Source organism: Mustelus asterias, chromosome 26, assembly GCF_964213995.1.
Source record: "Mustelus asterias chromosome 26, sMusAst1.hap1.1, whole genome shotgun sequence".
NCBI classification, from domain to species: domain Eukaryota; kingdom Metazoa; phylum Chordata; class Chondrichthyes; order Carcharhiniformes; family Triakidae; genus Mustelus; species Mustelus asterias.
The window spans coordinates 15,765,388-15,790,745 of NC_135826.1; the positions used below are offsets into that span (position 1 = coordinate 15,765,388).

A 25,358-nucleotide genomic window follows, 5' to 3' on the forward strand; every position below is an offset into this window, starting at 1 on the left:
CCAGCTGCAGCCTATTTTATGTTCAGCTGGTTGTCCAAATGTGCTTAGCAGCCTTGCCCCTTGTTCTGTTATCCCCACAATGCCAGGGAGGTGACAACCTCTTAACCAACTGCCCATTCTCCATGGCACTTGCACAGAGCCAAGGCACTTCTTTTTTAAATGGTTGACTCCCCAATCTCTGCCATTTAAACTTGTATCGTTCCCTGGGGTGGCTATGATAATCTCCCTAAGTCCCAATCACCCATCATCCTCTGGCTGGTGACTGACCTTCGTTCCTGGTCTGGCAGCACCTCAATTTTAAAAATCTCATCCTTATTTTCAAAATCTTCCATATCCTCTCCCTTCCCTATCTCTGTAATCTGTAGCCCTACAGCCCTCCAATCCTGGCCTTTTGCAGATCCCCCTTTTTCATTGTTGCACACCATTCCTTTCGCTGCCTTGGACCTGAGCTAAGGAATTTGCTCCCTAAAGCTCTCCAGCTATTTTCTACTCTTCTACCTCTTCTCCTTTAAGATGCTATTAAAAATACTGCTTTTGTCTTAATATCCCCTATGTGGCTTGAAGTTAAATGCTTGATGACATTCCTGTAAAGTGCCTTGAGATATTTTATGTTAAAATGATATATAAATGAAAGTTATTGTATATAACAAAGCGTGGCATGTATAATCTAGGGCTGACACCACAATTCCTACATCTTATTTCCAGTAGATCATCAGACCATCATCTTGGCATGTATTTTTCTGAAATAACTTTTGGTAACGACAGCTAGATACCGCACCAATTTATTTCCCTAGCATATCTTTAATTTTCATTTGCTCCACATGTATATGGGGCTCTTCTATGACTGAGCCTATTAATAGTAACCCGGGTACTGTTCCTGGTCTACCTTTGTAAGTCATGATGTGGAGATGCCAGCGTTGGACTGGGGTAAACACAGTAAGGAGTCTAACAACACCAGGTTAAAGTCCAACAGGTTTATTTGGTAGCAAACGCCACTAGCTTTCGGAGCGCTGCTCCTTCGTCAGGTGAGTGGGAGATCTGCTCATAAACAGCAAACAGGGCATATAAAGACACAAATTTGAGTAACACTGTAACTTGAGTTTGTGTCTTTGTAAGGCCACGATACCTGGGAACAGGAGCCAAGGAATCAGATGAGTCTCCAAACTTGATGGGTGCACTAATGTGTTGACAGTAAGTAAGTTACAAAAGTGTGTCAATGGCAATCATTTTATTTTATTGATAGGTGCATTGTCATTCGCAGTAAAACAAACATGTACAGATTTTGGGAATGCCCTCTGATACACGTCTCAAAGCAATAATCAACTCAAAGCATTCATTTGGATTCAAATTTGCAATCCAATGCAACAATTTTCTTGCCACCAATCTCATTTATATCTTGCAGCAGTTTCCTAGTTGTGGGAATTTCTGATAGTGAAATCATCATTAATTACACCAGTGGGTAAACTGCGTTAGAAGCAATGCCGCATTGATTGTTCATGTCCTTGGCCAGAAACATGTAGCCCTTGTTGCCCCATCTCTTTCCCCAGCTGGAAAAAACAATTGAACATTAATTCACTCTCTTGTCCATATTTTCAGAGTTAACAGCTACTCACAAGTGCAGTGAGACTGTGTTGATTCTCACTGAAGTATTTGTATCTTCCTGGGGCTGAGTTTGGGAAAGTGCAATGTGACCAATCTAATCTTTAGACCCAATCAATCAGGCTTTTTAAAAAGTTTATTACCAGAGAAGTTTTTTAAAAGTTATTTAGGATTTTAAGTTTTGGAGAATTAGGCAGAAACTGTGACACAGTTGCCGTTAGATTCCCACATGCAAGTGTAGCTCCACTGGGGTGAAAGTTTTATTGACTGGAACTGTGTATGCTCAACTATAAATACAATCTCAAAATACGTACTGCCTAGAGACCATATAGGGAGATCTGGAGGAAAAGAACAACAAGAACAAAGAACAATACAGCACAGGAACAGGCCCTTCGGCCCTCCAAGCCCGCGCCGCTCCCCGGTCCAGGATTGAATCCAGGATCCCCGCCCAATTTTCCAGCCTATCTACATACCAATATCCTATCCACCGAGCTGTCCCTCACAGCTACGATGCTTTGTTCATTACAACCTATTAACTCACCCCCACCCCCCCCATTCCAGACCATGTGATCTCCAGGGAGAGGCGAAATCTATATTTCTATCTAAAAGTTTAGATTTTTTTCCTTTACACTCACCTGTTTACTTGACTGGTGTACGACAGACCATTCTGACTTATTGGTCTATTTCTATAATAGAAGCCTTCAGAGCTAGGAGAGTTGAGATTTCTCTTGTGCAAAGTACCTGTTTTTAATAATCCAGTAATTCTGCGCAGCTTTTCCTTTACCATTAGTTCCATATCCCACCACCAGTACTGCGTGATTCAGCTTGGTCTTGCTGCAACTTTTATTGTGATAAATTCCTGTATGGGAATAAATTTAACCAGATGAAGAGCTTACAATTAATCTACCTGTATGACTCTAAGTGTGAATAATTGGTTTTACTTGTCTGAATAATTTTCCCCTGGAAATCAATGGTGGGCCATATACAATCCACCTGTGTCATAGAACAATACAGCACAGAGGACAGCTGTTTGGCCCAACTTACCTGGTCTTTGGTAGAGCTATCTAATTAACCCCACTCCTCTGCTCTTTCCCCGAAGCCCTGTAAGTTTTTCCCTTCGAGTATTTAATGAAGAGAATTCTGCATCTGCTTCCCCCGTTTTTCAGGCAATATGATGCAGATCTCAACATTCTGCTTGTAAAAAAAAATACATATTTTATCATGTAGTCTCTTTTGCCAGTTACCTTAAATCAATTCTTCGTCCACTGAAAACAATTTCTCTTTGCATACACTTCTCAAAATCATTCATGAATTGAACACCCTTATCAACTCCACTCTTATCTTCCTCTACTTCAGGAGAACAATCTGTATCTCCAGTCTCTCCACTTAACTTTTTTTCATTCGCAGTTGTTCCTGGTACGAGAGCATCGCTGTCAAGGTCAATATTCATAAACCACCCCTATTGCCTTTGAGAAGGTGGTGGTGAGTTGCCTTTTTGAACTTTTACATTCCTTAACATAAGCACATCCACAATGCTGTTAGAAAGTGTTCTTGACTTTGACCCAGTGACAGTGAAGTGATAAGTGATGTATTTCCAAGTCAGTGTTGTGTAACTTGGAAGGGCACTTGCAATTGGTAATTGCCCAGGTCCATCTAGGTGGCAGAAGTCACAGGTTTGGAAATGCTTTCGAAAGAACCTTGGTCAGTTTCTGCCATGCAGCTTGGATAGGATGCACACTGCTTACTATCATGTGCTGGTAGGCAGGAATGAATGTTTAAAGTGGTAGTGGATGGCGTGCCAATTAAATGGGCTGCTTTGTCCTGATGGGATCGAGCTTCTTAAGTTTTGTTGGAACTGCATTCATCCAGGCACATGACAAGTATTACAGCATAGACCTGACTTGTGCCTTGTAGATGATGGACAAGCTTTAGGGAGTTGCGGGGGAAGAGTTACTTGCCCCAGAGTTCTGTGCACCTGATCTGCCTGCCATTGTGGTATGTATATTAATATAGTTCAGTTTCCGGTCAGTGGTAACCCCCACGATGGCAGAATTGCTAAATGTTGAGGGTTGAAGGCTAAATTCTCTCTTATTGGAAATGGTAATTATCAGACACTTGATGTTACTTGCCATTTATGAGCTCAGGTCTGAATGTTGTCTAGGTCTTGCTGCTGAGGAGCTGGAAATGGAACTGAATACTATACATTAATCAGTGAACATTCTCCACTTTGCACCTCATGGTGGAGGGAAGGTCATTAATGAAGTAGCTAAAGGTGTTTGGGCCTAGGACACTGCCTGAGAAACTCCTGCCGTAATGTCCTAGGACTGAGATGATTGGTCGCTAACAACCATAATCCATTTCCTTTGTGTTAGGTAGACTCAAGTCACTTTAGGGATTCCCTCTGATTTCCAATGACTTCAGTTTAACTCGACTTTCCTGATGCTACACAAATGCTACCTCGATGTCAAGGGTAGTCGCACTCGTCTCACATCTAGAATTCAGTTCTTTTGTCCATATTTGGACCAGAACTGTAATGCGTATGGAACTGAGTGAACCAAAACTGAGCAGCGGTTATACAAGAACAAAAAGTGCTGGAAAAACCCAGCAGGCCAGCCTGTATCCGTCATTGATCTTTCATCAAAAATTTGATAAAAATCAACCTGAAACATTAACTCTGTTTCTCTCCACTGATGCTCCCTGACCTGCTGAATTTGTTTTTGGCATTTCTTCTAATTTCAGATATCTGTAGTATTTTGCTTTTGTGTGAGCATCAGTGAGCAGGTTATTGCTGAATAACTTGTAAGATTGCACTATCAATGATACTTCCCGTAACATTACTGATGGTTGTGTGTATACTAATGGGCTAATAGGTGGCTGGATTTGATTTGTCCTACTTTTCCTGGACAGCGCACACCAGGGCAATTTTCCAAGTTGTTGGGTAGATACTGGTTTTGTAGCTTTACTGGAACAGCATGGCTACGCAGAACCATAGTGTCCAAAGCATTTTCTGTGTCCAGTGAGCTCATTCACTTCTTGATGCCTAATGGAGTGAATTGAATTGCAAACTCTTCAGTCTTGTCCTTTGCACTGACCTTCATTATTTCATTGTCTACCACCATTCTTGTCTGGGTGTCGTAGAACTGCAGAGCTTTAATATGATTCGATGGCTGTGGGATTGCCTAGCTCAGTCTGCAGCCTACCATTTTCCATGTTTAGCATGAATGTAGTCCTGTGTTGTAGCTTCACAAGATTGGCATCTCATTTTTAGGTATATCTTGTGCTGGTCCTGGCAATCTCTGCAGCACCCATTGATCCAGGGTTGATCTCCTGGCTTGGTAGTAATGGTAGAGTGGGAAATATGCAAGCCATGAGGTTACAGGTTGTGGTGAAATGCAATCCTGCTGCTGCTGATGACCTACAGCACCTCGTCAATGGCTCATATTTTGGAGCAACTCGGTCTGATCTGAATCTATCCCTTTTAACATTGGTAGTGTCACAGAGCATGGCAGAGGGTATACTCAATGTGAAAATGGGACTTCATCTCCACAAAGACTTGATTTCTTCAACCAAAACTGTCATGCAAAATTCTCTTTGGGATTGCACAGGTCGCATGTGATGCACCTATGACAGTTTGGTGAGGATGATGTCGAAATAGTTTTCCCCTTGTATGGTTCTTTCACCTTCTGGCACCAGGCCAGAACACAGCCAGTTGCTCAATGGTGGTGCTTTGAGCTACTGTTTGGTGAATGACGTTGTCTCCCATCCAGAGTATATTTTGTGCACTTGTTGCCTTCAGTGCTTCGTTCGAGTGGTGTCCAGCATGGAGAACGGATTACCAGTAGGAAATTTCCTTGTCTATGTTTAATATGCTTCCATGAAACTGCATGGGGTTCAGAATTAATGCTGAGGACTCCCAGGGCCAAAAACTTCTTGAATGCACACCAGTGTGCCATCACCTCTGTCCTGGCAGTGGGAAAAATGGACTGTTAAGGTGCAAGAAGGCAATTTAGCACCACCTTCTCAAGGGCAATTAGGGATGGGCAACAAATGCTGGCTTTGCGAGCAATGTAAGAAGTCTCACAACACCAGGTTAAAGTCCAACAGGTTTATTTGGTAGCAAAAGCCACACAAGCTTTCGGAGCGCTGCTCCTTCATCAGGTAAGTGGGAGTTCTGTTCACAAATAGGGCATATAAAGACACAAACCCAATTTACAAAATAATGGTTGGAATGCGAGTCTTTACAGGTAATCAAGTCTTAAAGGTACAGACAATGTGAGTGGAGAGAGGGTTAAGCACAGGTTAAAGAGGTGTGTATTGTCTCCAGACAGGACAGTTAGTGAGATTTTGCAAGCCCAGGCAAGTCATGGGGGTTACAGATAGTGTGACATGAACCCAAGATCCCGGTTGAGGGCCTTCGTCATGTGCGGAACTTGGCTATAGCCAAGAGGGTACCTCTTTACATGCAATCCCAAGTCGCTTTTACCTGAGCAATAAAATTGGAAATGAGTTGAATCAACCGAAACCGATATAGGCCCAATTTGGGCTACTGCCGTTGCTAATGCTCGCTCATCGCCTTTTTTAATGCGTTCGTATCCAGTGCAATTGGCAGCACTGTACTGGCGTTTGTACTTACAACGCCATCCATCCTGTAACAGAAAAGAATTTTAAAAATTAAGTTTCATTTGAGCTAATCTGTGGAGGTAATGATTCCCATTATCTCAGACAACAGTGACAGCAACTTTATATGTTCGCAAGTTTGTGTAGAAAATCAAATGCCAGGTCAAACACTTGTTCAAAGTGGTAGATTTTTAAGCGCATCAAGGATAGGGAGTAATAGGAAGGCACAAGATCTTTGAACGGGAATTGCAGAAAATCAGACACCGGAAGCTGAAGCCAGTTGCCAACGGTGGAGCAAAGACGGAGGAGCTGTCTGTGCCCTTACAACAGTGATACTTCACTCTGTAGGTTTACATTTGATCACCTAGGCTAGGGACAAAAGGTGACAGCCGCCCACATTTAAAACAAAATCTGGCTGCAAGCGAGGCTGACAATTAATGCCCATTCCTTGTTTTTCATGAGTAAATGATGGCGGAGGACCATCTTGATCTGTGTAGCTCTCTGCTACAGCTCTGAGGTCACTTCAGGAAGCAGTTAGGAGTCGATCATGTTGGAGTCACCTCAGGGTTACCGAGTAACTGAACCGCTATACTAATATACCCCACTGCCTGCCTTAATGATGCCTTGTGATGAAGCGGTAACTTTGGGGTCAGGGAGGAGTGCAAACTGGGGAAAAGAACTGTTGTTGCTTATTTTCTTCATGTCTTAATGTGAATTGCAGTATCCACAGCAGCCTGCCTGGAACTTGGGAGTATATCTATACAGGGTCAGGTGTCACAAGAGGTTCCAGGAGTAACTTGAACAGAAGATGCAGGAAAGATATACAAGAGACTGTAAACGGGTGAATTAGGAAAGAATAGTTTCCCTGGTTGGGGAATCATTAGTTTTAGATTATCAGAGGGTGGGGAGAGGTTTGGAGAAATGTTGGAGATTAAATACTTGCCACTGGAATTAGTTGGGAGAAACATCAATGTATTTTGTAAGAGAAAAGTGGATAAATATTTGAAGAGAGTGGAAGAGACAGGACCGTTAAGAGCAAGCCATGCAAGCCATGGGATTAGTTTTGGATTGCTCTGGCAAAGATTGCACATATGAATAAATGTGATATGGTTCTGTGTAACTGTCAGTCAGACTCTCCTTGTGACCAGATCATTTGCTAAGGTAGATGGTAATAGGACACACTCTTCAGACCCAAATATACCCAGTGTAATAGCAACTTGACTAGTGCACGGGGGTAGCACACTTGAGTGAATAATGGTAGTCATAAAGTGATACTGATTAAGAGCAGACTATCGTACTGACTTAAAAACAGGATATTGAGGACAATTATAATGAGAACTTTTAAAGCAGAGAAGAAATTTGAGAAGAATATAAATACGCAGTTTGGCAGATATAATAGCTTCCTTGAACTATTATTTGACAATTGGTCATTTATATAGTACACCTGTAGAAAACAGCGTATTTTGTCACTCCAAAGTAAGTTCTTACCATTCCAGTATAGGGATAGGAATTCTCATTGTCTATTCCGTAATTCTGCTCTACATACTTAAAGGCTGCTGTTACTCGTCCACCGCAACATCCTTTGTTGCCATGGCGTCTGGAACAGTCGATGAGATTCTGTTCGCTCAGTGAGATGAGTTTTCTTGTTTTCTTGAAGGTCTGCCCTTCGAGTGACCCAGTCGCACTAAATGCCCAGCATGAACCACAACGACCCTGGTAATGCAGCAGTCAAGGTATTATTGAAATGGTTGTACAAAGTGATTGGGCTGTCCTGGTACATGAATCACAAAACGTTAGAATACAGGTAGCGCGTTTAGGAAAGCAAATAAAATGTTGGCATTGCAAGGGGAATGAAATATAAAATTAAGGAAGTTTTACTGCTGCTTTACATGGTCTTGGTATACTGACAATTTTGATCAAGTTGAAAAAGGAGGTCATTGTGTTAGAAGCAGTTCACAGAAGGGTTTATCTTATGAAGACACGTTGAACAGGTTAGGCCTGTACCCAATTAAGTTCAGAAGAATGACAGGTGATCGTATTGAAACATGCACAATCCTAAAGGGACTAGATAAGAGTGGATAGAAGAAGGATATTTCCTCTTGTGAAGGAGACTAGAACTAAGGGGCACAATTTATGAATAAACGGGTCTCCCTTTTAAGGCAGGTCATGAGTATGTTGAATTGTCTTCCCATGAAAGCAGTGGAGACTGGATCATTGGATTTATTCAAGCTTGAGCTAAATAAGGAGTTCAGGATCATAGGAGGCAGTCATGATCTAATCGAATGGCAGAGCCTGCTTGAAGAGCCAAATGGCCTACTCCTGCTCTTAAATCTTACACTCTGTCCTATGTTCCTAAGGTGGATAAAGTCGCTCTTTTGTTTCTCTTAGTTACAGATCAATTTAACCTGTGATTCAGTGTCAATGCAATTTAGTTATCATTCACCACAGTAAATTGTTATTTGAAGAAATTGTTATTTGAAGAACTGTTATTATGATGATAGGTATATGAACATGATTATCAGTACAAGCAGTGATGAACCAAGACTATAATGGATTACAACAAGGATCTGGAAGGATTCTTGTCAATATTTTCATTGAGTTATCAAAAATGCATCAAGCATATGCTACAGATAGGTGAGCTACATTGACCAGAAATCTACCTGACATAGTGAGTTTAATCCACTGCTATAAATCAGTAAACTTAAATAGCATTTCTAATGGGATCATAGCATATGTAATTGGAAGTAATGTTTTATTTCAATTAAGGTGTCAATCTTTCAGTGGAGTATGTTAATGAATAATCCACATTGTGCTCAAAGTTGTTAATGTATTTTGATATTCTATATACTGACCCCACTGACTTGTTGACAAAAGTTTCTGACAAAAGCAATGAACATTCATCAAAGAGTCCAACAGGAAAACTGGACTGTGATTTACATAATTTAGTTGGACCTGAAAAACGCTTTAAGAATGTATATTTTCACCTGATTCTTCACTTCTGTGACAAAACCATATTTACGCCAATCAATGGCCTGAAGAACATCATACTCATGGGGTGCTGGTTCATACAGAGTGGAGCTCTCCGGTTTTCCTTGAACAAATCCATTCATCTGTTGGTTGAACTCCTCATTAGTCTAAAGGAAATAAAAGTTTAAAAAATGAGGGTGTGCTGTATTTTTCATAAATATCTGAAAGAAAGGAAGACTTGTATAGTGCAATTCATACCCTCGGAATGTCCTGAAGTTTTTTTTTTTACAGCCAATGAAATCCATTGGAAGTTAATCAGTGTTGTAATGTAGGAAACACCTGCCAACTTGTACACAGCAACGCTCTACAACAGCAATGTGATAATGAGCCAATAATTTGTCTTCAGTGATTTTTGCTAATTGAAATTTGGCCTGGACAATGTGGAGCCCACCTCCTGTTGCTTTAAATAGAGCATGGGGTCTTTTAGCTCCACCTGAGAGGGCAAGATGGGTCCTTGGTTACCATATCATCCATAACAAAGCACTACTGTCAAAGTATTGCCCTAAGGACTTGAACCCAAACCCACCTGAGTGTGCTACAACTGAACTTGACCCTCTAACTTACCAGGTTAAGGTTTGATCCATCATATTTTGCCATGATCTATGATAACTTGTTTAGTTTCGGAATGAACGAGATGATTAGCTTAAAGGTTCCTGATACTCGTTGGATATTGCCTCATCAGAGAGTTGCTGTTCACTGATGATTCTACACTAGCAACCCATACTAAGGGCCAATTCCAGCAACAAATGCACAGACATACTCACATCTGTGAAGAATTTGGTTGGACGAATCTGCATCAAATGTCCAAGATGTTGCCTTTCCACCAATCAACATTGCCAATATAACAGTAGCGATTGTTGATAACTTCACTTATCAGGTTCCACAATCACCAGCAATCTATCACATGATGCTGAATTGAGCATGTACACTGCAGAAGCTGCAGCTGTTATCTCCAAGCTGAGTAATAGTGTGAAGCAACAGCAAACTGACTGAGAGCAACAGACTGCGAGTCCAGCAAACCTGCATTCTTAGGGCACTCGTTTAAAGTCGTGAAACCTCGCAAATATATGCCAGGGAGAAGATAAGACAGAACAGTTTGCATCTTTGCTATCTCCAAGATATCATTGGTATTTATAGGTGGGGCAAGAGGTCCTGGAATATCCTAATTCCATCAACATGCACTCATTAAGTCAATGGTGTCTGCTCTGCCTCAGCCTCCATCAGATGGATGACGGGGTCATAAACATGAAGATCATTTGTACAATGAACTGGTAGCTGGGTTGCAATCTGCTGGCCTTCCATGCCTATACTATGGACACCTGTGAGCAAGGTGTGATGATTGCGGACATTGAAACTGTCAATTGGGAGGGAGGCAGTAGCTGACAGCCATAGCCTCTGGAGACTGGCCGAACGAAGAGTTGTGGAGAAATGGTATGCTCAGTTGGCCAGCAAGGAAGCCTAAAGATAACAGAAGCCAAGGAAGCATCTACCTTCTGAGCCCACTGTCTTCCTCTGCAGCAAATGTAGCAGGGACTGTCATGCCAGAGTAGGGCTCCTGAGCCACACCAAGCAATGTTTAACAACAAGAGTTAACCATCAAGACGCAAATCATCATCTCACGATAGTGGTAGGATCGCGAACTAGGGAGTACAGTTTCAAAATAAAGGGTCTCCCAAATTTCTTCTGAGTGCTGCTAATCTTTGGAATTCTGTATCCCAGAGAGCAGTGGAGGGCTGGGTCAGTGAGTATGTTCAGGGCTGAAATAAACAGAATGTTGATTACAAGGGAATCAAGGGATACAGAGGCAGCCAGGAAAGTGATGTTAAGGACACGATTAGATCAATTATAATCTTATTGAATGAAGGCATAAGCTAAATGGGCCAAACTCTTGCTGTTTTTCATATTCTTATGGAAGGCTGCCAAAGAGATTGCTGTATTCTTGATAGATGATTTTTGGGAATATGGTGTTAATTGTATTCTGGAAAGAGGGGTTGAACCTGTCATGTCGTCTGGTCGTTAATTGAAAATTTACAATTAATATAATTCTGTATCATATTGGATTCCCCATTTGGTAATTTGGCACATAATCCGAATGATTGGTAAGAGCTCTTCTAGTTGACCAATCAAGAAAAAGCTTAGATTGTGCTTGGGTAATGTTTCTTCATGTCTTTATGGAGAGGCGATGGCCTAGTGGTATTATATCTCGACTATGAATCCAGAAACTTAGCTACTGTTCTATGGATCCGGGTTTGACTCCATGCAAGTGGTGGAATCTGAATTCAGTAAAACATATCTCGAATTAAGAGTCTACTGATGACCATTGTCAATTGTCGGAAAAACCCATCTGGTTCACTGATGTCCTTTCGGGAAGGAAATCTGCCGTCCTGGCCTGGTCTACATGTGACTCGAGCCACAGCAATGTGGCCAGTGATGCCCATGTCCCACGAATGAATTAAAAAAAAGAACACCCCAAAGCACTTCACAGCCAAAGACCTACTTTGAAGTATAATGATTTTTGTTTGGTACTTAATAGCAGCAGCTAGTTTGGGAGAATATGTTGTGACCAACAAGTTCCCCCAAACAACGATTGAATTACTTTGGTTTTGATGGTGTTAGTTGTTAGAAGAATGATGACCAGCTCACCGGGAGAATTTTGTGCTCTTCTTTGAAAAGTGCCATGAACTCTTTTACATTCACCCAGATGGGGAATATGCTTAACATCTGATCCAAAGAATTACAACCTTGAATAGTGTAACATTCCCTTAGTAGTGCAGTGGGATCTCACAAACCTCTATTAAAACAGTATTACAAGCTAAGTCAAACTGGCACTGAAAGTAGGGTGAGAGTGACAGCAATTGCACAAAGTAGGGGCTCATGGAGGTAACATATTAACATGGATAAAAGGCTGGCTGGCAGAAAACAGTATGCATAAACGGGCCTTTTTCTGATGGACAGAATGTGACAAGTGGGCTCACCTGGGTCTGTGCTGGGACCTCAGCCTTTTACAATTTATATCAATAATTTAGATGAGGGGAGTGAAAGGCATGTCAATTAAATTTGTAGGTGACAAAGATAGGTAGGAAAGTATGTTGTGAAGAGGATATAAAGCGGTTGCAAACGGATATGGATAGTTTGAGTGGGCAAAATATTGGCAAATGGAGTATAATATAGGAAAATGTGAAGTTCACTTTGGCAGGAAGAATAATAAGAGTATTACTTAAATTGAGAATGACTGCTGAATTCCAATGTGCAGAAAGATCTAGGTGTTCTTGTGCATGATTCATGAAAAATTAATATGAAGTTACAGCACACAATCAAGAAGGCGAATGGGATGCTATCCTTTATTACAAGAGAATTGAACATAAAAGTAAGAATGTTATGCTTCATTTATACAGGGCACATCTCTAATACAGATTCGGTTTCTTTATTTAAGGAAGGGTGTAAATATGTTGCATGTGATTCAGAGGAGGTTTACCAGACTGACAGGTCAGGTTGTCTTATGAGGATAGGTTGGACAAGCTGAGCTTGTTTCCGCTGGAGTTTAAAAGAGTGAGGGGTGACTTGAACTAAATCTATAATATCCTGACAAGGTTGACATAGAAAGGATGCTTCCTCTTATGATGTATCCAGAACTAGGGGGCACTATTTTAAAGTTAGACGTTGCCCATTTAGGATAGAAAAGAGAATTTTTTTTCTGAGGGTTGTGTCTCAGATAGTGGTGGAAGCAACATTTTTAAGACAGAGATAGATTCTTGTTAGGCAAGGGAATTGTTGGTTATCGGGGTAGATGGGAATGTGGAATTCAAAGCATGAAATAGATCAGCTATTATCTTATTGAAAATGGAGCAGACTAAAGGGGCCAATGGCCTGCTTCTGTTCCTATCGTATATGTCCGTAAATAGTCCTTTTATGTTTGAGACTCACCATATCACCAAAGTGATTCATCTCCATGCGAAATGTGTGTTTTCCCATTGATTGCTCCAGGTTATGCTGTTTAATTTTGTTCAGGTTCTTCTTCCATGTTATTCTCCTCCAATTTTCTTCATTCTAAATGTAAAAACACAAGAAAAAATAATAATTTCACAGTCAAGACTCTTGAAAATTTGACAGATCCAACAAGAGCATAGAGATAGCTAGCAATGCTTACAAGCTAGCCATCTGCTTAAATAATTCAGACTGTGGTTTAAATATTAGCTTAATATATGATAGAAATATAAAGTGATGTGGACCGTCCCAAGTCATTAAATACTTCCTTCTTGTCATTTTACATGTAACCATTGTTTACTCCATTTAACATGTACTCATTAAAATAAATTATATTTCACCCCCTGCACTCCTCCAGTGATAGAAAGCATCTGGACCCTAATCATGAGCTTTTATGGATTAGTTGAGATTTTCAGTCTTTTTTTATTTTAACGATGGAAGCAAACAGATGAGTGAACCCCTTTCCAAATTGAATACCACAAGTGTTTTCTGTTTCTTACCTTTCCATACTGTTTTCCATGAAGTGATTTCCATTTCATCCAATCTTCATCCAGTGCAGGATCAAAGGTGAGTGAAGAGATTCCAGTCAGAATACAAGACACCAGAAAAAGAAAGATCTTCATCATCTATTGCTGAAGAGATTATATCAGTTGTTAGACACAAGATTGATTATTATTCAAGTACAGTATATTAACATTTATTAAAACTAATAGCCACTGATACCCCAATTCCAATGACTCACCGTTGACATTATTTGTATTGATCCGAGCTATGTACATTAAAACCTTGATAACTTACTCAGAGCAAAGGAGGCTACAATATAGTCAGCGGTCTCCAAGACTCAGATTAATTTTGGACGTACATTGGCTACTACAGTGTAGCCTGAAGGGGAATAAGTGCACTATGAGCATGACTCTTGTTGGGAATGAATAAGCCTGGTCAACAGCATTGGATATATATATTCTCCAAGGCTGCCAAGTTGCAAGGTGTCATGTAAAGATGCTTCCATCGAGCTGAAGACAGATAGCTGACACTTATGTAAACCAAAAGCATTAGGAGTCTGAACGTTGACCGCTGTAAACCCCATTCAAATTTCCACCCTAGCTTGATATAACTCCTTTCAGGAATGATTGATTATTTTCTTTTTATCCAATTTTAACAACAACTTTGTATTTATGTAATAATGTAATTAAACATACCAACTCACTTTGCAGGAGTATTATAAAACCGGGTTTGGCACTGAGTTACATAAAGAGCCATTATGTAACTAAAAGCTTGGTCAAAAGGATATGTTTTGACAAATGTCTTAAAGGATATTAAAGAGGTGGAGGGGGAATTCAGAGCTTAGAGCCGAGACAGCTGAAGGCCTGAAATTAAAGCTGGAGCTATTGAAACCAGGAATACTCAAGATGCCAGAATTAGAAGACAGATATATTGGACGGTTACGGGGCTGTGGAAATTGGAGAGATAGGGAGGGGTGAGACCATAAAGGGATTTGAAAACAAGGATGAGAATTTTAAAATGGAGGCACTTCACTGGGAGCAAATGTGGGTCAGTGAGGACAGGGGTGGGCAGTGAATGGGGCATGATGTGAGTACGGACACAGAACACCAGAGTTTTGAATCGCTACGAGCTTACCTGACTACATTACCTGACTAACATTTACCTGACTACATTATAAATGTCAACAATCCCACAACCACTATTACACAATCCACCCACTAATAATTTTTCAAAGTAAGGCAGAGGTCAAACCACAAGCAGTGCTCTTTATTTGATCTTAGTCTGTAGAGAATAACTCGGGGTCATTTATTCTGTCCTTATCATTTATTTTGTCTATTATATCTTGAAACTGTTATTACCATAAAAGTGCCTATACTTCAATCTTACTTCAAATTTAATATATTTATTGTCACAATTCCAAACAAATCCACACCATGGCCTTCTCAAGGGCAGTTAGGGTCAGGCAACAAATGCCTGACCTAAAAATAAAGAGCACTGTTTGCAGCTTGTCCTCTGCCTTACTTTGAGAAACTGTTAGTGGGTGGATTGTGTAATAGTGGTAGTGGGACATTTAGAATGTAGTCAGGTAAATGTTCCATGAGGTGACATTTTCAAGTCAGATTTTTTCATATTGAGAAATACAAGAGCGAAAGCATAGTATAGAAATTGAATAAAACACGACAAATCTAAGTGAGTCAAGAAATCACAAGATCATTTCCAGTTTGAATTTGAAGTGTATGTAAAGTGTACGAATTAAGAAAAGTAATTTCTGAGAAAGAAAAAACAATATACAATTTCACGACTTCAGGATGGCCCAAGACCCATCACAGTTAATGAACCATGGAATCCCTACAATGCAGAAAGAGGCCATTCAGCCCATCGAGTCTGCACCGTCTCTCCACATGAGCGTCCCAATCAGGCTCTTCCCTCTGCCCTATATAACCCCGCACATTTACAATGGTTAATCCACCTAACCTACATATCTTTGGACTGTGGGAGGAAATCAGAGCACCCGGAGGAAACCCACTCAGTCATGGGGAGGACGTGCAAATTCCACACAGTCACCCAAGCCTGGAATTGAGCCCAGGTCCCTGGCGCTGTGAGGCAGCAGTGCTAACCATTGTGCCACTAATTACACCAATGAAGTGTAACCATTGTTATAATGTCAAGGAATATGGGAGCAAATTTATACAGAGCAAAATCCCACCAACAGTATTGAGGTAAGTGAACAGTTAAACTGCTTTTAGTGGTGATGTTGAGCGATAAATGTTTGTACCAGGGTACCATCCATACTCTGAATAGTGCCATGGGATCTTTTGCATCAAACTGAGGCGGCGGTTTGGCACGGCTGAACGATTTATCCAGGAGAAAGCACATCTGACAGTGCAGTACTCCCCGAGTGCTGAAGTGTCAGCCTCGGTTATGCAAGTGGGGCCTGAATCCATAACCTTCTGTCCCAGGATCAAGGGTGCTGAGAGTCAGCCAAAACTAAGACCTGGGTGAAAGAGAGAGTGCTTCTGTGCCATCTTCATCTGTGGCTAGCATTAACTGGTTTACTTTTGAAGTGAAACCAGATGGATAAACCACTCTCTAATACTAAACCCAATATGCAACCTAAGTGGATAACTTGAAAGGTTCAAAGATTCCCTTACAGAGCACTGAATCATTAGAAGAAACAAGTGTACATGATTTGACAGCTCTTTATGCAGTAGTTTATCGGCTTTGGGATAATGCCAAATGGCCATTGGGTTTAGTGACAATGGAGATGACCAAATAGAAATGCCATATTCAGATTGCAATTGCTAGGCTTGACTAAATGTTGTAGCATAGTTAAAAGAACTTAAAAACATGCAAAGGAGTCTGTGTAATTGTAAAATCAAAAGGTAGAAGAATCCTTACCTTTGGACTGCACAAACTCAAACTCTGAATAAAGATGCAGGTTTCTTTTTGTTTCTTTATTCTTTCACTGGATGTGGGCATCCTGGAAAGGCCTGCATTTGTTGCCTACCCTTAATTGCACCTGAACTCTGTGGCTTGCTAGGGCATTTCAGAGGGCAGTTAACAGTCAACCACATTGCTCTGGGTCTGAATCAGGTAAGGATGGCAGATTTCCTTCCCTGAAGGACATTACTCAAGACCAGATGGGTCTTTACAACAATCAGTGATAGTTTCATGATCACAAGAACTGAGGCTTGTTTACATCCCAGCTTTATTTAATTGAATTTAAATTCCACCAGCTGTGGGATTTGACCCTGTATCCCCACAAAATTAGCCTGTGCTTCTGGATTACTAGATGAGTAATATCACCACTACATAACCATTTTCCCTAAATTTGGTTCCCGGACAATTTGGCTGATATAAAGAAATCGTCATCTGGATGTTTATGTGAATTTTTCATGTGGTATTTTCTCAGATTCAGAATTCCCAGTCACCTGTAAGCAATCCTCATGATCTTTTTGATCTGGAATTTACCCTTTTCTAGCCATTCTGTTTGTAAATGATTGTGAGACTTGGCAATCACACCCCTTACTCCATATATTACCACTGTGAAGCTTCATGTGATTCTTAAAAAGAGAACCTGAACTATACAGATTAACCAGACTCAGATTTGAGTTCCAAAACGAACAAGGGCTTTTCTTAAGGCAGGTGGACAAACAATATCGTATAAAACCAACAAATAAAGTGATGCCAATGCCACTCACTTTCTAAGGATAGGAATTTCCACAGGGCCAAAGTAACTTCAGTGAAAGAACCACAGCAGCAGCCTTGGAAACTTGACAGTGTTTGTCATTTTCCCTGAGGTTTGCAAATATCTTCTGTCAAATTTGTAGTGGCAATTGAAAAGCACTCCACCTGAAACCCATCCCTGTAGAGTCTACCAGCTCACTATAGTCCCAGCATAGGGGATGTATGAGTATATTTAAAAGGGAAATTAGGTGGGCAAAAAGGGGACATGAAGTAACTTTGGCAGATAAGGTGAAGGAGAATCCAAAGAGAGTCTACAAGTATATTAAGGGCAAAGGAGTAGTTAGGGAGAGAATAGGGCTCCTTAAAGATCGGCAAGGTCTTCCACATATGGAGCCATAGGAGATGGGTGAGATCTCGTCAGTATTTACTGAGGAAGCTAGGGATCTCGGGGAAGTAAATAGTGATGTCTTGAAAGGTGTCCCAATTACAGAAGAGGTGGTGTTGGAGGTCTTAAAACGCATAAAGGTAGACAAATCCCTGAGACCTGATCAAGCGTATCCCAGGACATTGTGGGAAGCTAGGGAAGAAATAGCGGGGCCTCTAACAGAGATATTTGTATTATCGATAGCCACGGGTGAGGTGCCGGAAGACTGGAGGGAGGCAAATTTTGTGCCGTTATTTAAGAAAAGCGACAGGAAAAGTCTAGGAACTACAGACCGGTGAGACTAACGCCAGTGGTGGGTACGTTGTTAGAGGATATTCTGAGCCAGGATCTACAGGCATTTGGAAAGGCTAGGACTGATTAGGGATAGTCAGCATGGCTTTGTGTGTGGGAAATCGTGTCTTGCAAATTTGGTAGAGTTTTGTTTGAAGGGATGGCCAAGAAAATAGATGAGTGCAGTGCGGTAGATGTTGTCTACATGGACTTTAGCAAGACCTTTGACAAGGTACCGACTGGTCAGTAAGGTTAGATCACATGGGATCCAGGGAGAACTAGCCAGTTGGATAGAAAACTGACTTGCCAGTAGGAGACAGAGGGTGGTGTGGATGGTTGTTTTTCAGTCTGGAGGCCTGTGACCAGTGGTGTGCCGCAGGGATCGGTGCTGGGTCCACTGTTGTTTGTCATTTATATAAATGATTTGAAAGAGAATATAGGAGTATTGGTTAGTAAGTTTGCAGACAACACCAAAATTGGTGGTGTAGTGGACAGCGAAGAAAGTTATGTAAGACTACAATGTGATCTTGATCAACTGGGCCAGGGGGCCAAGGAATGGCAGATGGAGTTTAATTCAGATAAATGCGAGGTGTTGCATTTTGGTAAGACAAACCAGGGCAGGACTTACAAAGTTAATGGTAGGGCTCTTGAGAAGTGTTATCAAACAGAGACACCGAAGGGTGTGGGTACATAGTTCCTTGAAAGTGGCATCACAGGTAGACAGGATAGTGAAGAAAGCATTGGTCAGAGCATTGAGTACAGGAGTTGGGACATTATATTACAACTGTACAAGACCTTGATAAGGCCACATTTGGAGTACTCCGTTAAATTCTGGTCGCCCTGCTATAGGAAGGATGTTATTAAAGTGGAAAGGGTGAAAAAAGATTGACAAAAATGTTACCGGGACTGGAAAGTTTGAATTATAAGGAGAAGCTGGATAGGATGGGACTTTTTTCCCTAGAGCATAGGAGGATGAGGGGTGACCTTATAGAGGTTTATAAAATCATGAGGGGCATAGATAAGGTGAATAGCCAAGGTATTTTCCCCAGGGTAGGGGAGTCAAAAAAACTAGAGGGCGTAGGTTTAAGATGAGAGGAGAAAGATTTAAAAGGGACCTGAGGGGTAACCTTTTCACATGGTGGGTGGTGCATATTTGAAATGAGCTGCCAGAGGTGGGTACAATTAGAATATTTAAAAGACATTTGGACAGGTACATGGATAAGAAAAGTTTAGAGGGATATGGGCCAATTGCAGGCAAATTAGACCAGTTCAGTTTAGGAAACATAAAATCATAGAAACCCTACAGTGCAGAAGGAGGCCATTCGGCCCATCGAGTCTGCACCGACCACAATCCCACCCAGGCCCTACTCCCATATCCCTACATATTTACCCGCTAATCCCTCTAACCTATGCATCACAGGACTCTAAGGGACAATTTTTAGCATAGCCAACCAACCTAACCTGCACATCTTTGGACTGTGGGAGGAAACCAGAGCACCCGGAGGAAACCCACGCAGACACGAGGAGAATGTGCAAACTCCACACAGACAGTGACCCAAGCCAGGAATCAAACTCGGGACCCTGGAGCTGTGAAGCAGCAGTGCTAACCACTGTGCTACCATGCCACCCACGGTTAGGCCGAAGGGCCTGTTTCTGTGCTGTATATCTTTATGACTCTATGACTATAACTAGTCACCGAGCGCTCTAAACAAAAAGTTGTATTTAAAAATGTTTTAAAGTAATCAAATATGCTTCATAATTGAAAGTTTGATACAAAACTGCTGAGGATATGTGAGGACAGATGACTTGAAGCTTTTTAAGGAGCATCGTAAAAGATAAAATAGAGGTAGAGAAGGGCGATTCTAGAGCTTAGAGCCTGGGCAACTGAAGGCTTAGCCACCAATAGGGGGATGATTAAAACAGTAATGATCAAGGGGCTTGAGTTGGAGGAGCACAAATGTTTCAGGAAGTTGTTGGACCGAAGGAGATTACAGAGATGGGGAAGGATGAGGACATGGAGAGATTTAAAACAAGGGTGAGAATTTTAATCAAAAACAGAAAATACTGGAAAATCTTAGCAGATCTGACAGCATCTGTGGAGAGGGAATAGAGCTGTTTTGAGTCGGGGGTAACCCTTCATCAGAGCTGAATTTTAATGTCCAATCTTGGTTAAATGGGATCCAAAGTAGATGAATAAGAACGGGGATACTGGGTGAATTAGACTTGTGAGTAAGGGCATGGGCAGCAGAGTTTGGATGACCTCAGGTTTACAGAGGATAGAAGTGGGAGGACTGCCAGGAACGTGTTGGAATAGTCAAGTCTAGAGGTAATAGTGCATGGGTTTCAGCTGCAGATGAGCTGAGACAGGGCAGAATTGGGCAATGGTCTTTGGGATGGGGTGGACGTGTGGTCAGATGCTCATCTCAGAGCTAAGTACAACATCAAAGTCGAAAACAGTCTGGTTCAGCGTCAGATAGTTGCCAGGGAAGAGGGATAGGGTTGGGGGCTAAGGAACAGGATTTGTAACAGGGATTGAAGACGGTGGCTTCGGCCTTTTCGATATTTGATTGGTGGAAATTGCTCATCCAGAACTGAATGTCAGACAATCAGCCTAACCATTTAGAGTTAGTGGAGGCATTGAGGTTGCAAAGAGGACAGATAACCAATGATCTTATAGACACAGTTGTAAATCTAACCCAGTTTGGGCTTGGTTATTTGATCGGCCAAGGCTGCTTTAGATAATTTCTGCAGAATATGATTTAAACCGTTTACACTGAAATGAAAGGCTGTTCCTTATCATTGTTAAATATATAGCGGTGACAAAGATGTTTGTCCCTCATTTGATCTGCTTGGGAAATGTGAAACTAAATATCCTTCCACTCAGCCTTAATTAACAAATAAGAGCAGTTTTGGTCCATTCCTGTGTATGTTAATTGACCTTGGTCTGCCATAACTTAGTTTCTATGCCTTGTAGACACTAAACCACAATAACCTATTTAAATCCTTTGTGCAGTGCTTCTACATCTTTACAGTGCCACCGTGGCTCACTCAGTAACCATGCCTCTGGAACAGAAGGTCAGAGTCGCAAGCCCATGAATTATAAATCTAAGCTGATATTTCAATGAAGCACTCATAGAATGTTGCACTTTTGGAAGTCCTGCCTTTCAAATGTGACAAAGCAAGATCCCATCTGCCTTCCCAGTTAGATGTAAAAGATCTAATGACACTTTCAAAGAAGAGCAAGGAAGTTCTTCCTGGAGTCCTGGGCAATATTTATCACTACAATACCTAACACACATTTAGAAAGATCTATAGCAAAGACAAGTTATATAAGCCAAAGCACCAAATTTGATTTAAAAGGCCTTTTATTTTGGAGCAGGATAGGACACTGAAGGAAAAAAAATACATTCCAGCAGTGTAGATTATTAAAAACAAGCAGAAATATAATAAACTAACCTTGCTGTGATCTTCACAGTCACGTACTGCGGCTCACTGTGCACTGGGACTTCCTGGAAACTTACAGATATCTTGGTTTCAACTCACTTGCAAGATGACTAATCGATTTAGGCGTTAATTTAGCAGCACTGCCTTCATTGTATTCTGCTTCATCCACAAACAGCCAATGAAGCACGTAAATTTCTCAAAGCACCATTTCCTGTTCATACATTCACTCTTACAATTATTAAATCCAAACAGCCAAATAAGTTAATTTCATTTTGCCTATTTGTGAGCATCTTCTGTAATCACCAAGACCAGTGCTAACTGTACTGAAGGTTTTTCTACTTTCCACTGACAAACTGCATTGATATGATGCAGTCCAAATCTGCACTAATAGCACCCAAACTACTTCACCAGCACAGCATCCCTACCATGGAGCAATCTAAATTTGTTGGTAACTGGGCTAAAGATGCCCAGGTATTATTTTTTTACAAGCCATAACACTTGGAGCATCCCAGGCTTCCATAAATGTTTATTCCTATTCTGAAAGTGAGTTGTCAGCTCAGGATAGCTCCAGGGACTATCTGCAGCCTATGTTGAGCGAGTTAAAATGGGGACAATGCCTATGGCATTTGTGTCACAGGTAAGTGAGTAGAAGATCAGTTACTAGATCCCATAGCTGTTCATTAACCAGTAGCCAATGCTCGAAGTTGGCACACTTGTGGATATGAAATAAGAACTTGCTGGATATCGGTTTTGACAGATGAAAAAAAGCAGAGATGTTTATCTACTTTATAATCCACAGATTATTACCTTAAGGAGGCAAGGAATCTTATAAGCAAGAAAGCTTTATGTGATAATATGTGCCCAGAGTTTGCAGTTTAAATGATACATAAGAACAAGGAGCAGGAGTAGGCCATCTGGCCCCTCAAGCCCACTCCGCTATTCAATAAGATCATAGCTGATCTTTTCGTGGACTCAGCTCCACTTACCCGCCCGCTCACGACAACCCTTAATTCCTTTACTGTTCAAAAATTTATCTACCTTTGCCTTAAAGACATTAATGAGGTAACCTCAACTGCTTCACTGGTCAGGGAATTCCACAGATTCACAACCCTTTGTGTGAAGAAGTTCCTCCTAAACTCAGTCCTAAATCTGCTCCCCCTTATTTTGAGGCCATGCCCCCTGGTTCTAGTTTCACCCGCCAGTGGAAACAATTTTCCTGCTTCTATCTTATCTATTCCCTTCATAATCTTCTATGTTTCTATAAGATCTCCCCTCTTTCTTCTGAATTCCAATGAGTATAGCCCCAGTCTACTCAGTCTCTCCTCATAAGTCAACCCTCTCAACTCTGGAATCAACGTAGTGAATCTCCTCTGCACTCCCTCCAGTGCCAGTATATCCTTTCTCAAGTAAGGAGACCAAAACTGTACACAGTACTCCAGGTATGGCCTCACCAGCACCTTATACAGCTGCAACATAACCTCGCTGTTTTTAAACTCCAACCCTCTAGCAATGAAGGACAAAATTCCATTTGCCTTCTTAATTACCTGCTGCACCTGTAAACCAACTCCTTGTGATTCTTGCCCAAGGACATCCAGGTCCCTCTGCACAGCAGCATGCTGCAATTTTTTACCATTTAAATAATAGTCCACTTTGCTGTTATTCCTACCAAAATGGATGACGTCACATTGACCAACATTGTACTCCATTTGCCAGACCCTCGTCCACTCACTTAGACTATCTATATTCCTTTGCGGACTTTCAGCGTCCTCTGCACACTTTGCTCTGCCACCCATCTTAGTGTCATCTGCGAATTGTGACACACTACACTTGGTCCCCAACTCCAAATCATCTATGTAAATCGTAAACAATTGCGGTCCCAACACTGATCCCTGAGGCACACCACTAGCCACTGACCGCCAACCAGAAAAACACCCATTTACCCCCACTCTTTGCTTTCTGTTTGTTAACCAATCCTCTATCCATGCTAATACATTATCCGTAACACCGTGCGCCTTTATCTTATGCGGCACCTTGTCAAATGCCTTCTGAAAATCCAGATACGCGACATCCACAGGTTCCCCATTGTCCACTGCACATGTAATGTTCTCAAAGAATTCCACCAAATTAGTCAAACATGACCTGCCCTTCATGAACCTATGCTGCGTCTTATCAATGGGACAATTTATATCCAGATGTCTCGCTGTTTCTTCCTTAATGATAGATTCAATCATTTTCTCTACTACAGAAGTTAAGCTAACTGGCCTATAGTTACCCGCCTTTTGTCACATTGCTGTTTTCCTAGCTGCGGGAACCATCCCAGAGTCCAGCAAATTTTGGTAAATTACCACTCGTGCATTTGCTATTTCTCCCGCCATCTCTTTTAGTATGCTGGGATGCATTCCATCAGGGCCAGGAGACTTGTCTACCTTTAGCCCTACTAGCTTGCCTCTTTCATGATAATAGTTTTTAGGTCCTCACCTGCCATAGCCTTCCTGTCATCAATTTTTGGCATGTTATTTGTTTCTTCCACTATGAAGACCGACACAAAATACTTTATCCACTCTTTTTTGTGCAGGATGCAGGATTGTCAATGTTTTCTGCCATTACAACTGTGAAAATAACAGCAATTTTAGTATCCAGAAATGTACAATAAAAGGAGGAATTGCTGTCACTGATTCTTTGCTCCTCCACAGGGTGTTAAAATCCTTGCAGACAACGATATTTAGAAATCACAACTGATGTAAGCTTCCCTTTTTATGCTGTACTATCACTGTATGAAAGTGAGGTGAAACTGTCTTTTTAATATCATACTAAATTCTCACAACTGAGTAAATTATCTGGAATGTCAGATTTTTGCATTATGATAAATGTATAGATTTTTTGATCTTGAATGTTTTTTATTTCAACTCCTACTTTATTCCCATGTGTATGCCCCAATCTTTATTTCACTTTGTAAAATTTGGAAAATGTGAAGGCTAATCAGTGCATTTTGCTTCCTGGTTTGCTGGCGGTGAGAATTCTTCAGTACGGTTGGCTGCTTAGTGACTTGATTATATCATTGTTGCTGGTTGCGTTTAGTATGATAGTACAGCATAAAGGAGATCCCTTTGACTTATTGTCAGAATCAAATAAACATGACAAAGATATCACTAGTTATTTGTGGATAACTTTCTTCAAGGTCAGTTCTGAATGTCGTCACTTTTCAGCTGACTGCAAAATCCAGGTCTTTGAGAATGTTGACAACGCTTATGTGAAGGCCTAGTTTCAACATCCTTGCAGGAATGCACAAGAGCTGCAAAAACCTACAGTGCAGCATAGATCGTATGATAATCCCATGGATATCTGCAGCAGAGCTCTGGACAGCGGTCCAAAGTGCTGATTGTGATCTAAAAATCCAAATTCACGTGGAACTGGGCAAGTTGGTATCTGCACAGGCCTGTTAATATTGATTCAGTTTTCTTTCCTTGAAGTGAGGATGCTTGCCTAGGAGTGCAGCCTATGGCAGGAACCTGTGCGACAACTGATCTCCATCAACCTGAACCCATATTCCTGGACTGCAGTGGTTCAGGAAGGTGGCTCATCTCCTCCACCTCAAGGGCAATTAGGGATGGGCAATAAAAGCTGACCTTGCTATCAACATCTACATTCCAGAAACAAAAAATGGATTCAAGTGACAGACTTGAAGAGGCTTTTTTTACACTTCAAAAATCATAGATTCTGAGGGGATCTGATTGAGATCTTTAAAGTAATTGAAGAATTCTACTTTGTCCAAGCACATGGG

The 25,358-nt window shown here is 41.2% G+C and overlaps 1 protein-coding gene across 1 annotated transcript; it reads right to left on the minus strand.

The window, feature by feature from the left end:
• Positions 1–1,214: 1,214 nt before the first annotated feature.
• Positions 1,215–21,631, minus strand: LOC144479487 (procathepsin L-like). Its single transcript, XM_078198212.1, has 8 exons — positions 21,590–21,631; positions 13,728–13,859; positions 13,168–13,290; positions 9,201–9,350; positions 7,705–7,929; positions 6,083–6,245; positions 2,341–2,458; positions 1,215–1,547 (listed from the first exon to the last, which is right to left on the minus strand). Exons 2-8 carry the CDS (start codon positions 13,851–13,853, stop codon positions 1,448–1,450), a joined length of 1,005 nt encoding a protein of 334 aa, XP_078054338.1. The 5' UTR covers positions 13,854–13,859; positions 21,590–21,631; the 3' UTR covers positions 1,215–1,447.
• Between the last annotated feature and the right edge of the window lie 3,727 nt (positions 21,632–25,358).

Coding starts and splice junctions, on each gene's coding strand:
- LOC144479487 (XM_078198212.1), bottom strand. CDS start 13,853: ATGATGAAGATCTTTCTTTTTCTGGTGTCTTGTATTCTGACTGGAATC. Junction 9,351..13,167: donor TGAATCACTTTGGTGATATG/GTGAGTCTCAAA, acceptor TATTTCCTTTAG/ACTAATGAGGAGTTCAACCA. Junction 2,459..6,082: donor TTTCCAATTTTATTGCTCAG/GTAAAAGCGACT, acceptor ATTCCCATACAG/GAATTTATCACAATAAAAGT.